This window comes from Gastrolobium bilobum, unplaced genomic scaffold (assembly GCF_033153095.1).
Source record: "Gastrolobium bilobum isolate Gb01-03AN ecotype WA unplaced genomic scaffold, APGP_CSIRO_Gbil_v1 utg12305, whole genome shotgun sequence".
In the NCBI taxonomy this organism is placed as follows: Eukaryota; Viridiplantae; Streptophyta; class Magnoliopsida; order Fabales; family Fabaceae; genus Gastrolobium; species Gastrolobium bilobum.
This window is the reverse complement of record NW_026897743.1, coordinates 323,744-339,944: the sequence shown is the minus strand read 5'-3', so window position 1 is coordinate 339,944 and position 16,201 is coordinate 323,744. Positions and strand designations below refer to the sequence as shown.

General features: G+C 30.7%; 1 protein-coding gene across 1 annotated transcript; it reads right to left on the bottom strand.

Moving 5' to 3' along the window:
- Window positions 1-32: 32 nt before the first annotated feature.
- Window positions 33-2,922, bottom strand: LOC133309714 (strigolactone esterase D14). Its single transcript, XM_061510512.1, has 2 exons — window positions 2,520-2,922; window positions 33-605 (listed from the first exon to the last, which is right to left on the bottom strand). The coding sequence occupies exons 1-2, from the start codon at window positions 2,897-2,899 to the stop codon at window positions 161-163; spliced, it is 825 nt and encodes a 274-aa protein (XP_061366496.1). The 5' UTR covers window positions 2,900-2,922; the 3' UTR covers window positions 33-160.
- Window positions 2,923-16,201: the final 13,279 nt, after the last annotated feature.

Below are 16,201 nucleotides of genomic sequence, written 5' to 3'. Positions count from 1 at the left end.
GGCCAACTTAAAAAGTACAAATAATAATAATGAAAAGATACAACACTCTTTCCATATCATTCATCAAGAAACCATATAATTCACATACAACTACATGAGCCTATAAATTAAATCAGAAGAGGTACAACTAAGGACACAAAACATACAAACTAAGGCATGTCTAAATTTGAGTGAGGCTAAAGCCCAGAACCCCCTTAAGCACATCAACTAGCTGAAGGTGTGCAGTTAGCTGAGGAAAATGGCCAATGGTGTCTATAACTTCCATTGTAACTTTGCCTTTAATTTTCTTCTCCATGTAAAGTGCTGCACTGTGTGGAACGACCATGTCACTAGAGGTCTGAATGATAGTGCATGGAATTTCAACTTTCTCGAGTATATCTCTGTAGTCACTATAGAACACAGTCTTTGCTAAGGAAACTGCAACTTCAGCTCTCATCCTTTTGAAGCACTCTTGGACTTTGTTCACTGAGGGTTCATTATTTGGATCCGCTGCTAGTAATGAGAAGGAAGAAGCCCATTTTTCATAGTTGGACTCCATGTTCCCCAATAACTGCTCAATATCTGAGCTTGTAAAGCCCCCCTCGTAGTCATTTGTATTTATATACCTGTTTGTTATGCCAACAAGTTAGAAGGATTAATCTTGGTTTTCTTGAGAATTAAATATAGAATGATATTAAGAAGAGGTCTTAGGTTTGAGTTAATCATTAAACCATGTAGAATCACATAAATAAATAAAAATTTAAGAAATGTTAATGGTGAAGGATCTAATTAATGTGCCTGATCTTAGTTTAGGTGCAAACTCACTGTTGTTTTAGTCACCAAGAATCCAATAATAAAATTAATCAAATGTTTATATATATATATATATATATATATAGGAATAGGATCCATTGACACCGGTGTCAAATATTGAAATTTGACACCAAATCCTAACCGTTGATTTCCGTCAATCAACGGTTATCATTTATTGGGAATTAATGATTAATTAATAAGTGTAATTCTCAATAAATAATAACCGTTAGATTGGTGAAAATCAACGGTTAGGATTTGGTGTCAAATTTCAAAGTTTGACACCGGTGTCAAAGGATCCTGCCCCATATATATATATATATTCTACCAATTCATCGACTAATCTGATTGAGTCGAGTCAGACCACAATGACAATAAAATTCTTCTTATTAAGTTATTAACACAATTGTGTACTCAAAATTTGAACTCGAGACTATTAATTAAGGTGGAATAATCTTGTACTAGTTGATTAAGGTACTCGTGGTAAATGTCTTAAATTTTAAATCAACCAAAACTTTACAAGGAACATAAGAGTCATAAATATGCTTGACAGAACATCTTTAGATTTCTAAATGTAACTGACTTGGCCGGCTTATTGGTTTCTAAATGCGTGCCTGAAATAATCACAAGTCAGGAAAAGTAGGTAGCAAAGTGAAGTTTTGTTTTTCTTACGTGTCCCCACTCAAACCTGACCCATTTCTTTGATTATTTTATTACGCATTAGCACGAGTTGCATCAAACCACGATGCTGAAAAAAGATAAATCATAAGAGTACAAGAAAACTTGGATTCCTTCACCCAATCCTCTTGAGACCACATGTTTTGGTTGGTTCATGTTTTTTTTTTTTTCAATTTCGTAACTGATTGGTTCATTTTAACAGAGAAAAACTATTACGTATTCGGGATACGATCTATTCTAATGATCTTCTACCCAATCAAAAAGTTTAGGTGTGTTGCCGGTTGGATTTTGTTTATTAGCTATTGTCTCTTTTCCATTACTACTATAGATTCCTTAAGAATACAATGGAGTCCTATAAGTAGAATTTTTGGGGAGATAAATTATTCCAAGTCCCCTAAAATACGCTATTATGTAGTTATACTATTGGAGAAAAGTTACAACAGAAAGAAACAAAGTAAAAAAACAAATAGCATATCACTCAAGAGTAACCAACAGGATGATAGAATTAGTAAGACAAACAATAAAAAAAATGACAATGTTAGGAAAGGGGAATACATGGATATTAGAGTGAAATAATAGAAGGAAATGGTAAAACTGTAAAAATAATATGGAAGAGAGAAGAGGAATTGTACCAAAAGAGAAAGAAAGATCAAATGAGTTGGATATCATGCTCCGAATAAGTGTCAATATTGACTTAAAAAGTTAAAATTTGTGAATATATCTAGAAAGCTAACTCGACTCAAAGAGATAATAGAGTTGATATATCAAAATAAAATGAGTTATGCATAAAGAGAATTCCTTCTTTTCATCAACTGACTCAAGAATTTCAAATTAGTGTAAAAAATTAATAACTTGAGACTTCTTTACTCATAAGAGGAAGAGGAAGTATTTTAATCAAATCAAACGACAAGAAGAAGAAAAAACCATAAATCTATTTTGGAAATTTTCAAAGAACTATCTTAGTAACAATAACAAGTAAAAGGCTATATATATATAGACTTTTGGAGAAGAAAAACCATGAAGAAAAAAGAAGAAGAGAAAAACAAGAGTACCTTGGGGAAGCACCAAGAAGAATAAGCCTTTTAAAGAGTTCAGGCCTTTTGATAGAGGCTAAGCAACCAATGATACCAGACATAGAATGACCAAGAAAGGTGACATCTTTGAGGTCCATCTGATCCATGAGAGTGATCAAGTCATCTGCAAAAGCTTCATAGGAGGAGTACTTAACTGGGTCATAGAGGCTCTCATCTTTCACAGCTCCAGAAAAAGGCCAATCAAACAAAACAACATGGTAATTTTCAGCAAAGAAGGGAGTGATTTTGTCCCAGATAGACTGGTCTGTTCCATAACCATGAGCAAAAACTATTGCTTCAGTGCCTGATCCTTGGGTTCTGGCATTCAAAGCAGTTGAAAGCCACTTTTGTCCTAACATGTTTGGGTTAATTTTTGTTTAATATGAATGAGAAATAAAGCAGAAACTATAGGTTGAGAGAGCTAACTAGAACAGTGTGTGTTTGGGTTTTATTATTGCCAGTTGGTCTTGCTCCTATTTATAGCTGATAATAACTTTTATTTTTATTTTTATTTTTATTTTGTTGAGATATTCCAATCGGTTCATAGTTTCGTGATTAGTTCGATTCGGGACGGATTCTAGGATTAAGACTTTAAATCTCTCTCAAAAATAGTACTGGAAAAGATCGAGTACATGCTCTCATAACTTATTCCACTTGCTTTTTTGGTAAAAAAAAAAAAAAAAACATGTAAGAAATTAGTATGGATGCAATTAATAGTGTTAGGTTTTGTAATAGTGTGCTATTAAGTGCATCACCTAAGTTAAATAAGAAAAAAAAAATGATTCAAGTGATATTTATTTTACCTACTCTTTTATAGTTAATGTGATATATATATATATAAGAGTAATAGTTTTCTCATGTAGTAGGAGATAAATATTTAGTTATCTCCTACTGACTTATCTATGCAAGTGGGATCCACTTTCAGGAGGAGAGACAAAAAAGTGAGACTCATCTTAAATTTCTGTGTATAGGAGATAAATTCTATCTTATATAACATAAAAGTAATAAATCCCTATATATAATACATATTATAGGAATTATGAAGATTTCCTCCTAATTTTAGTGTGATATATTGGTTGGGCTTTTTTTCAATAAAGTAAAAAGGTACAAATTGAGGGATATTTTATAATGTATACTTGTAAAAATTATATAATATCAAAATATTGTTATGTTTACGTAAGATATTAATTTAACTTAAAAAACCTTATAATTAATATTTAATTTTTAAAAAGATTGTAAATCTTAGAATATCATGTCACATCCAGAGCCGACTCAAAGTATCGTTCCATCTAAACCTGAAAATAATCTGTGGTTTAATTTTTAAAATCCAAATTTAACCTAATTGACTTCAACCTAAACCCGATTTTGAGTTGTCCCGTGAGGGAGAAAGAAAGTTGTAACTCAATTAAGTAAAACAGCCCTATAACTTTTAGCTTATCATCATCTACACCCCAAGTTAATATCTCACTTCCTTTTGTTTATATATATATTTAAAAAGTTAAAAAGAGCAATTTCGACCCGTTATAGCAATAAAAAAATCTGTTTGACTCCTCCTGTTTATCTTTATTAAATTAAGCTTTAGCCAAAAGATTTATATAATTGCATTAAGTTGTTTCTTTGTTTAATTTCCTTTTGCACATAATTTTTATCAAAATAATTTTCAAAAAAAAAAAACAGAGAATTTATTATCAATATGTGCACTAGTTGGAGTCATTTATTGACTTAGACTTTTTTTTACCGATAGTCTTGGGTATTACTGCGGAGGTCCACATTTTAGTAGGCTACCGCTACCCACTAAAACAAAAGAAAATTAAAAGAAAATTCTAATTTTAATATCTTGAACTTTGAATTTTTGTTCTCCAGAGAGTTCTTCTACTAGCCTACAACCGTTCAATCCATTAACCTATACGTACTTTTAATTATAAATTTAATTTATTGGAAAAACGTTTATCTTTTTAAATGACACAATTCTTGTGTCACGAGTTATGTCATTTCATTCTTACAAATAAATGAGATCCACATCTTTATTTTTTTTTCCACTCCCTTACTCTTATGATCTATCTCTTTCTCTCACTTAGAGTGACATAATTTTACATCATTTAAAATGACACACACTTTTTCCTAATTTATTTTTTCTTGAATTATTTATTCTTTATATATATATATATATATATATATATATATATATATATATATATATATACTGAAAAATATTTCTACAGTTACTGCATATAAGTTATCTGCCTTTATTTCTAAAACGATGTCGTTTTGGGATTGAAATATTAAATAATTTAATTATAAAGACTATAATAATTCTGAAATAAATTAAAACTACAAAAACACCATGATTTCTGCTCCAAAATAACGTCGTATTGGACTTACTGCAAATAACTTATCTGCAATAACAGCAGAAAGAGCGAACCCATATATATTTGTTTGTTAAAAAAGAAAAAGATATTTTTGATTTCCTGTTCCTCATGTGTGACATGCTTTATTTTAACTTAAAATATTCAAAATAATTATTTATAAAAAAAATTTTCATATGGATAGAATATGAATGTTTTTACTTTTTAATATTTGCAAATTAATTTTTGCAGAAAGACTAAATAACAATCTTTAGTTGTGAACTTGTTTTTTAAAGTTTTTTTTTTTTTGATAACAAGTTTTTTAAAGTTTAGCTTTTATTCTACTAGAGTATATATATATATATAGCAGAGCGGATTCTCCCCGTACATCGATTTTAAGTCTCATAAGAATATTTATTTCTTAAGTGACATAGTATCCAATATTATAATTAATTATTTCTTAAGAGAGTTGTTCCCTATATAAATTCAACAATATTAAAAAAATAGAGTAACCGATAATATCAGGTCGCACGATATAACAAAATATTAAGAAAATCACACATCAATGTCACCAGCAAAGACGGTTTAAATTATATTTAAATAGTTAACCACACATCTCATTTTATATTTAAGGGTTTAATATTTTTTATGTTATAGGAGATAAATTTATTTTCTAGACACACCTAAAATGTGTAGAACTCATATTTTTTCTTTCTTTCTCTTTATTTTAATGAGTCTCATCTACTTTTTTTATGTGTTACTTGAGATAAATTATCACGTGCATCATGATAAATATGTTTTCCTATATTTAAATCGTTGTCTACTGCATTAAACAATTTCTGAATAAAAAAAACCAATAACCAAGAAAAATAAATAATGAAAGCGTGATAGCTTCTAAGAAAACTCTTCGTATAAATTATTCGATCAACAACATCCTGGATTTGAATTCTCTTATATGAAAAAAAAATGATATGATCGTGTGAAAAGATCATAATTATACAAATGTGAATCAACAGTTATAATTTTGTAATTATATATTTTAATATTTTTTTCTCTCTTTTTTTATACCATTCATCCATCTTTATATGATTATAAGTTTTTATATGACCATGTCATGCTTTTTTTTTTTTTTATTAAAAGGTAGATCTACAAGAAGATTGATTAACTTTGATTTAAACTAAAATAAACCCTACCCATGTGTAAAATAAATTATGTTGTGCGGAAAATCATAACCTAATCCAATGGTCATCGTTTACCATAATGGTTGTTGCCTTGTGGGGACACATATTAAAATTTTAAAAGAAAAAAAGGACAGAAAAGGCACCGTTTGTCGTGTTATGCTGATAGCGCCGTGACACTTAGTGGGAAGTTGAATATGTCCAATGCTAACCTTTTTCTGCCATTAAAGTTTTTATATTTGCCATTAAACTTCACGCCTTACTCTATTGTTATTATTATTATTTTTGGTGGGGACCCCTTACTTTTTTTTTTATTCCTTTCCAATTAAGCAACTGCTGGTACGTGCACCCAAAAATAACTGTATAGTTTATTCCAATTTTCACATTATGGTAACGATATTCTCACACATTTTTAAGACAACTTTTTTTTTTTTTTGGTAAATACATTCTTAAGACAACTTAATTATTGCACTGCTTGCTAGTTTCTCTGTCTCTTAGTTTAAAAAAAATTGTTATTTTAAAAATTCTAATTTATTTCTTATTTATAAAATTCAATAAAAAGCTAAGGAAAAAATGTTTGTGTTTTATTTGATATTTAAATTAAAAAGATATTTCATTTTCTCATCATAATTTCTATTTCCCTCACCATAAAATACAATAACTTTGATTAAAATAATATAATTATATGTATTTAAAATGATAAATATTAATCTCAAAAACTAAATTGGATTAGGATTTTAAAAGAATTTTTTGAGATAAAAAATCTTATAGATTTTAAAAAACTACTCAAAATTTGAGAGACTTTAAAGACTTTTTTTACAATCAAGATTTCGTAAGATTGGATTTTAAAGAATTTTAATAGAATTCAGAAGATTTGAAATGACAATATGGATTTTTAAGATTTTAAAAACCATATGAATTTTTAACGAACATTCAAAATTACAAAAGTCAATAAAAAAAGTTAACAAAGAAATGCAGTGATATCAATAAAAAAAGTAAAACGTAATATAATTTTCTCAATTAGTAAAATTTATGATAAATTTTCATTTGGAATTTTTTGCAATTAATCTTGTAAACCTTGGAGTTTTTATTCTACGTGATGAGAGTTTTCTAACCATATGTCATATGTATGTTTTCATTGAGTATTCTAAGAAAATTTTGAATCTGAATTTATGGGTTGTATTACATGAAAGAATAGAAAATTTCTCAAATTATTTTCAATCGATACATTGAAATCTTAAATTGTTTTGGAGGTTTTGAAAAATAAAATTTTAGTTATCTATTGACACAAAAATTGTTTGAAATCGTTTTCTATATAACAAAGGAATTTCGTTCATGTAGTGGATCCTTCTCCGGACCGTGTTATTTGGGCAGGTAGCCATGATGGGGTTTTTTTCAGTGAAATCAGCTTATAACTATCTTATGGGTACCTTGCATTATCATCAAGATAGGATTTGGAAGGTAATTTGGGCTTGGCCTGGTCCTGAACGTATTAGACAATTCTTATGGCTTCTCTACAGAAGTTCTCTTTTAACTAATGTTCGTAGAGTGCATCGTCACATGGCTACAGATGCAGCGTGTCTGAGATGTCATTATAATCTTGAGGATAGTTTACATGCCATTAGAGATTGTTCTGGTGCCAGGGAATTATGGGAGCATTGGGTTCCTTCTGATAACCGTAGTGACTTTTTCTCCATGGATCTTCACCTATGGATTCAGACAAATCTAGGATTAAAAGGTCCGTTTCAAACTGATCGAACTTGGCCTTTGTATTTTGGGGTGATAGCTTGGTGTTTGTGGGGCGAAAGAAATAAGGAGATCTTTGATCAAACTAGCACCTCGAAGTATGGTCTCATTAGGCGCATTATCTACACTTGTGGTAATATTCAATTGGCTAATGAAACCCTTATTAAGATTGGTCATCAGGAGCTTAGAAGAGAGGAACGTCTTATTCACTGGAATTTTCCCTCTGAGGGTTATGTTAAACTTAATGTGGATGGTTCCAGCATAGACAGTGGGCAAAGGACTGCATGTGGTGGAGTCATAAGGGATGTTGCTGGGAACGAGTTAACTGGTTTTACAAAATTCCTTGGGAGTGGTACTTCTACTTCAGCGGAAATTTGGGGGTTCTTGATAGGTATGGATCTGGTATGGATCTGGCTTGGGATAAGGGATTTAGGAGAGTCTTTGTGGAGGGTGACTCCAAGGTGGCTTTGGAATTTATAAGAAAAGGGTGTGACGTTAGTCATCCTCTTTCTGCTTTAATCATCCGAGCTCGTAGCATACTTCAAAGAGACTGGATTATTCAGCTTAGTCATACTTATAGAGAAGGCAATTTTGTTGTTGATTGGCTTGCTACTCATGCACCTCATCAGGATGGACAGTTGATTGTGCTGGATGTCCCTCCAACGACTTGTTTGGAATTGCTTTGTAATGACTTGAGGGGAGTTAGTCTCCCAAGATTGTGCCCAGTATAGGGCTTTTTTTATGTTGCTTTAGTTTTCATTGTATTTCCAAAAAGGAATTTCGTTCATGAATGTATTATTATGAAATATAGGGTTCATATTATGAAAGTTTCAATCTTTATTTAAATCGATCTTGTTTCATTGATGTAAAATGAATATTGGTTGTGGGGTTTTTGTTCCCTTGTTGTTTTCCCACTATGTTATGTTATTTTTAATACAAAAATCACACATTTTATTACCAAGAAAAATCATGACCAATAGCTTGAAAAATCATTTTTAAAATTTCAAAAATTCTCAAAAATTGCTTCAAAATCTGCTATTTTTGAGATGAATTAGATTAAAATCTTGTTAGGTTGTTGTTTCTGAGTTGTTTTGATGAAAATCGCTCAAGAATCTGTTGTTTTTGAGCTTTGACGAAGCTCCCATGGCGAAACTCGATTTCGAGCGGGTTAACCCACCAAAAGAAGAAAGGAAGAAGAAGACACTGCAATGGAGAAATCTCAAGAAATCTTAGGGGTTAGGGTGAGATTGTGAGAGAGACATCCTATTTATATTTCTCACTAAAAAGTCTCACGAAATCCACAATAATAAAAAATTCATTAAAATCGTAAGATTTTTGAATACTATAAGATTGTTTTTCCTTTGTTTAAAATCCTGATTGAATACCAACGAATTTAGACGGACTCTAAAATAATCTTTTAAAATCCTAATTGAATATCACATGACTTTTTTTCAATCCTTTAAAATCCTAATCGAGTACCAATGAATTTTTTTACCAAAAAATAATCCATTAAAATCCTTTGAAATCCCAATCCAATACACCTCTTTAAGGTTTTTCTTAATTACAATGAGAGAAATATCAATAGAATTTAATTATAATGAGAGAAATATTAATAGAATTTAATTAAAATGAGAGAAATATTAATAGAATGAAAAATAATTTTTTAAATATAACTATGTTTTACTGAAACTAAAATAATGACTTTTTTAATCCTTATTCAGAATCTTATTCGATAATCATTTTTTTTTAAAAAAAATAGTCAATTGAAATTTAGATAAAAATTAGTTCTTTCACTTCAATTGAAATTTAGATACAAATTAGTTCTTTCACGTCATGAACAATATATAGTAAATAATCATATGCCACTATTATTTTCACTTGTTTTACCTTAATTTTACTTTTCCATTTCAAAAGAAAGGCATTTCACCCAAGTGTGGTGCCTCAGTTGGTAGCATCGGGACTGAGTGGTGGGAGAGGACCTCGGTTCGAATCCCACTAACACCATATGGGGAGGGGCATAAGTATCGTAATCCTTAGACTCGCACCCGAACTCTGGATTAGTTTCATAGGCGGCTCAAAGAGTCGAACCCGTGGGGATACCGGGGGTTCTGATTCGCATTCAAAGAGGTAATTAGGATCAGTTTAAAAAAAAAAAGGCGTTTCAAAAAAAAAAACTTCCAACTGGTTTGCAGATGCAAGTATGCAACAAACACCACATGCTAATTGCGAAAACAACTAAGGGGGCGTTTAGTCGAGGAGAAAATTTTTGAATACTAGGGAAATAGAATTACTAGAGATATGGTAGGAAAGTAAGTTTGGTAGGAAAATCGAAAAAATATTGTTTCGTTGGCCAAAATTTTACTGAGAAAATTAGATAAAATTTTGTAAGTCTATGTTTGGTTGAAAGTTAAATATTGATGGAAAAATAAATTGTAATTACCAAAACATCCCTTTTAATAGTTGTAGCTTGAAATCATTGTAAACCTTGACAAAACAGTAAAAAGTAAACCAACTAAAATGGATTCAATGCTTCAAATCGGTTCTCAATCACAGTATATGGACAATGTACCCAACAGCATGAATTTTCATAACGACTTCACTCTCACTTTTTATATGAATGTCACAGTGACAAAATTTCTGCAGCAAAATGAAAAACCTTTTTCCCATAAAAAAATAAAAATCCCTAGTATGCTTAATACTGTTTGTCAAAAAAAAATCCCAAAAAAATATTGGCATCCATAATCAGCAGAGCAGAGCCAATAATCTAAAAAAAACCAGTTTTACCAATTGTCTCTTCTCTTTTCAGTTCTTTGCAACAAAAATTGTTCCTTCTCTTCAGTACCCTTCTCTGCAACCAAAATCCTGTGTTCCCTTTATCTCACCTCCCACGTACGCAACCTTCATGCTCAGTGATGATTTGGTTTGGGTTTCAAACCAGAGAGAGGAAGATTGTGTTATTTGGCAGGGATATTGAAGATGAGCTATAAATCTACAAGTAGATTTGGTAGGAGTTTATAAGGAGGGTATCTTTGTCAACATATTTGTTGCTTTTTGTTGCACTTAGCCGGACAACACACAATACCACATGCCAAGTGGTATTGTGTGGCGGTGTATTTTGTTCCATTTAACAGACGAACATTGATTGCTGGGCAAGTACGTTGGGTGAGAAAGTATTGCAATCTTTTCCACCAAACATGGTAAAACTGGATACCCAATCTCAAATGTCTATCTATCTCTTAAGATACCTCCAACCAAACACTACCTAAAGGGAAACGAGTTTATATTACAAATCAACAAGCTTTAATTTTTGTTCACAAAAAAACCAAAAAACAAGCTTTAATTTTGTATACCTGAAGGTTAAGTTTAATATTTTAAATAATTTTTTATTATATTTTATTTATTATGATATATTTCATATAAACTTCGTAATAATGTAGATTTCGTATAATTTTCTTTTATTTTTCATTGCCAGATAATAAATAATATCTTTTAAATATATGTGGTTTTTTTACGTTCTCCAAAGTGATGGTCCCAGCTTTCCCTTTCGTAAGATAATATCAGTTGTACGTTTTTATCATGTGAATCGATCGTTTTATGAATTATTTAGCATGATTATATCTATCATATGGAGATTATAATTATTTATGGACAAATTAATTGTGATAATTTTATCAATTCCTATCCTAATATTTTTTTCTATTATTGATCTGAAATAATAATATAAGGCTCATATTGAAGGGAATTTGACCAAAGTAACACCTTTTGACTAATATTTTACCGGTATGCCACCCTACATTTCGAATTTTTCAAAATGCCACGTTTCAATCCCGCTACACCACCCAGCGATATTGTCAGATGACACGTGGCGGTCAGCCATGGTAATCCATTCCCGCTGGTATGACAAGCTAGAATGGCTTGTCAATCAACCAGTCTCCACACTTTGAAAAGCAAGACACGTGTCACCTTCCCCCCATTCGCGCTGGTAGCCCAACTATATTCGCTGTACTTTCTGAAAAGCAGGTCACGTGTCACCCTCCCACTATTCGCGCTGGTTAGCCCAGCTAGATTTGTTGTACTTTCAGACACGTGTCAGCACCCCCTTAATCGCGCTGGGCTGCCTAGCTGGTTTGGTGCGTACTTTCACGACACGTGTCAGCACCCCCCTTATTCACGCTGGGCTGCCTACCAAGTTTGGTTCTTCTATAAATAGTAATAAAACATGAACATTCCAGCAACCAGAAGATTCAAAAAAAGGGTGAGCCAAAATTGCGAAGGTTAGATTCTGTAATCATTTATTTTTCTCTTGTAATTTTATGTTATTAGTTAGAAAATGAGTGACAGTAATGATTCAGTTATTGCTCTGTTATATTACAACGGGAGAAGATATTTGGGTCCAAATGGCCAGTTTTCGAAGGAGAAACAAAAATATTTCGTATGAGCCCGCGATGTAGTTTTAATGAGCTAAAGAAGACAATATATCAGAAGCTGAGATTACAGCGAGTCCAAGTTTTATCTCGATTGACTGCTAGATGTGCCTCGGGACCTGAAAGTTGGGTTCCTGTAGAGATCGTTGAGGATGAAGATGATGCTTTAGTGGTAGATGCATTTCGAAATCATTCACACTCCACGTTTACAGTGTCTGATTGACAAGCCATTCTAACTTGTCATACCAGCGGGAATGGATCACTATGGCTGAACGCCACGTGTCATCTGACAATATCGCTGGGTGGTGTAGCGGGATTGAAACGTGGCATTTTGGAAAATTCCAAATGTAGCGTGGCATACCAGTAAAATATTAGTCAAAAGGTGTTACTTTGGTCAAAGTCCCCATATTGAAAGCCTTTAGCATGAAGAAAAGACTTTAGTTAACAAAGGCTGCTTCAGCCATGATTGCTTATGCAAATTTCATTGCCAAAATATTTATGCAAAAACTTATCTCAACCACCTATACAAGAACCAATTGGTGGACAGCTTGCCACCTCACCATTTGCAAGCAATTTGAAAGGACATCTTTTAAAGTTGGTCATCTCTCTACTATAAATATGAATATGTTAATCAAAGGGACACATCTTCTTCTATATGAATAAACTTACTTACACAAAATCTGATTTTATCATTGGAATGTCTTGTAACACACTTCTCATCTTAGTCCAGTAAAGACCCATAGATTAAGAGCCTGTTTGTTTGGACTTCTCAAAAAAATAATTTTTATCTATTTCTTATTTTAGAAGTGTTTTTTATAAAAGTTAAAGCTATTTATATATTTTTCTTAGAAGTTAAAATTTTTAGCTTCTGAAAAAAGTAAATTTTTAACTTTTTTGTGACTTCTACTTTTTTTTAAAAGCAGATATCCAAACGAACTAAAAACGAAAACGTGTTTTTTTCTTGAAAAAAAATAGCTTTTGAAGGAATAAAAGCTCATCCAAACATACTCTAAAACCACGTCAAATCACTTGTGCAGATAAAAATAGTTCTGATCAATTATCTTTCGTCATAGTTGATTTTTCATAAATGACCTCTATCATCCACTAAGCAGCCTAGCATTCAGCATTTATTCAAGCATCTTTCGGATAAAAAGGGATGGTCATACATTCAAGCATTAAAATTTCTTTTTTATTTTCGTTGCCATATACCAAATAACATCTCTTTCAAATCTATGCTGAATGTTTACGTTTTCCAAAATGATGGTCCCTTGCCCTAACAAAATTAAAGATGATAACACACTACAAGCAATTGTGTGCTTTGAATCGTGCTATAGCATTCAGCGCTAAATATTCAAGAATTTTACCGAGAAAATTATATGGTAATTAGCTGGTAACTATTTTCGAGTTAGTTCAGTCTAAGAAAAAAGTTCAAATTATATCAAATGATAATAATTCAGTTGGTGCATGAGAGCTAAGCAGGTAAAGATGAAAGTATGTATTTGATCATCTTTAGAATGGGTGTAAAGTCTTAATCCTTGTACCCATCCTGAACAAAATTATCTCCCATAGAAAATATGTGTGGTTTATCCAAAAAAAATAAAATTCAAATTGCATGATTGATGAGTGTGTTATGTTCTAGCTTGCTTTAATTTGCATCATTTGTTCTACTGAATAATCTTATTTTTTTTAACCAAAGTATGGGTACGGTTTCATTCTGGCCACGAACGACTTTTGTCCAAAACAAGTAAGTTTTCCAGTAGCTTCGAAACTGAGGTTGAGGTCCCTTTTTTGGCACTGATTTACCTAAAACTGTTAGGTCCAACGTTTTTGTGTAATTAAGAATTTGCCGCCCCGTTTGTCCATTTTATCTCCATGTAGTACCAATTCTGTGGACAAAGCCATAAATGACCGAGTTTTATTATTATTATTATTATTATTATTATTATTAATTACGGAATATTCATGATTTAAAATATGAATACATTCTAGAATATTGTTATTTTCTTTCCCTTTTCATCACATCCAGATCAAAATTGCTAAAGCAATGTATATATGCTTAAAAAAATATTGCTATTTTCACTTGCACGTGAGAGGACAATTTTGTAAAATAAAACAAGTAAATTCTAAATAAAAATGAAAATAAGTAACATATAAAATAGTAAATTTTGAATCCTTGTAACATATAAACTGAAAAAAATAACCTTATATTTTCAGTTGGCTGGTCGTATTTCATTCTTATTATATGTTGGCATGAAATAAAAAAGTTTCAGGACAAAAAGAAATTATTCGAAATAATGTAAAAAATCAGAAAATACTATTGAAAAGATCACGTAGTCAGTATACTAATATTGAAAACCTTAATTTGTTTCTTGAACTTGAAAAAACAAGTAGAAACCACATTAAGTACATATAAAACAATAATATTGACTAAAGAAAATTTTAATCCATATTAACACTAGATTTTTATTTTTTTATTTTTTATTTTTAGATATTATTTGTCTTGTTCACCAGTGCATGTGTTTGATAGGATTTCCTGGATAGTATTCTACACATGAGATGAGAGCTTGGAAAGTTGCTTCTCTTTCACTAAACCTAGTCTTAATCTACTGTACGCATTGAACCAATCATTGTTCATGTTACTGTTCATACCACTTTTTGACTTTTTATGATGTGAAACAATATTGGATTTCCGAGGAATGAAACAATATAGTGTTCAAGGTATTACAAAAGTTTGGTAGTGTACTTTATGGGTAAATGGATTGTATGTGACATAATATAACACTATATTCCTACTCTCACAATGAAATGTGGGTCACATCCCTTAACTTTTCTCTCTCCACTCTTCTCTCTCCTCTCTCCTCTTCATTATGAGAGTAGGAATTGTTATGTTACATCATGTAACATAACAATCCATTTACCCTTACTTTATAGGCGTTGTATAAAAGACGGTGTTGAATATTTTCACATTATCTTCTTTTCTTTATATTTTTATGGGTTTAATTTTTCTCATTTAATACGAGATTAAATTATTTTCATCCATTTTAAAATTACATCATTTTAAAAGTTAGGAAAATTAGTAAAACATATTTAGAAAGTTTCATTTATTTCTTGTTATATGAATTTTACTAAAAATATTTTTTAATTTTTTTATCCTAAAATAACATAATTTTTGTAGTTCATGCATGTTGATGGAAAAATATAAATTCTTTTTATATAATATAATAAGACAAATGTATTATAAAATAATAACGCTAAAAAATCATTTTCCTTGTGTCAAATCATTGTAGTTTCAAAATATCTAGATACATCTTGGTTAGTTGCACATCCCATCACCCAAAGGAAATGGAATAACAGAAAGCGATACCAAAAATAAATAAAGAAAAAATTATTTATCCTTTTAAATAACATAATTTATGTCATTTTATTTTTATAAAGAGGTGGAATTCATTTTTTTTTACCAATTTTTTTTCTTCTCTTTATCTATCTTTTTCTCTCTTAAAATAATATAACTTTATATCTTTTAAAATGATAGATACTTTTTTCATAAATAAAAGGGACAAAATTGTAGAAACTTGCAAATAAATATTGGAGTTTAAACTTCTCCGTTACAAGAAAAGTGTTTTTTTTTTCCTATTGACCCATAAAATTGATGTCTATAAAAAAAAACAAGGATACAGAATTGATGTCTCACGATATGAGGAAACACTTCTTCTACCATAGCAGAAGTTGTTTTCCGATAAATATATATAAAAATTAGAGAGAAGCAAAAAGACAAATGCACAAAACACGCGCGCAAGTTACATCACAGTTAAACTTATTAACCTCATAACAACGTATAAGAGAGTATACAGAAATGCAAATTCACTTTTTTTTTTTTTTGGATAACAGAAATGCAAATTCACTGATCATTAGTATAGTTGAGGAAGATTTTTATTATTATTATTCTTATTCACTCCGATTCAATTCGA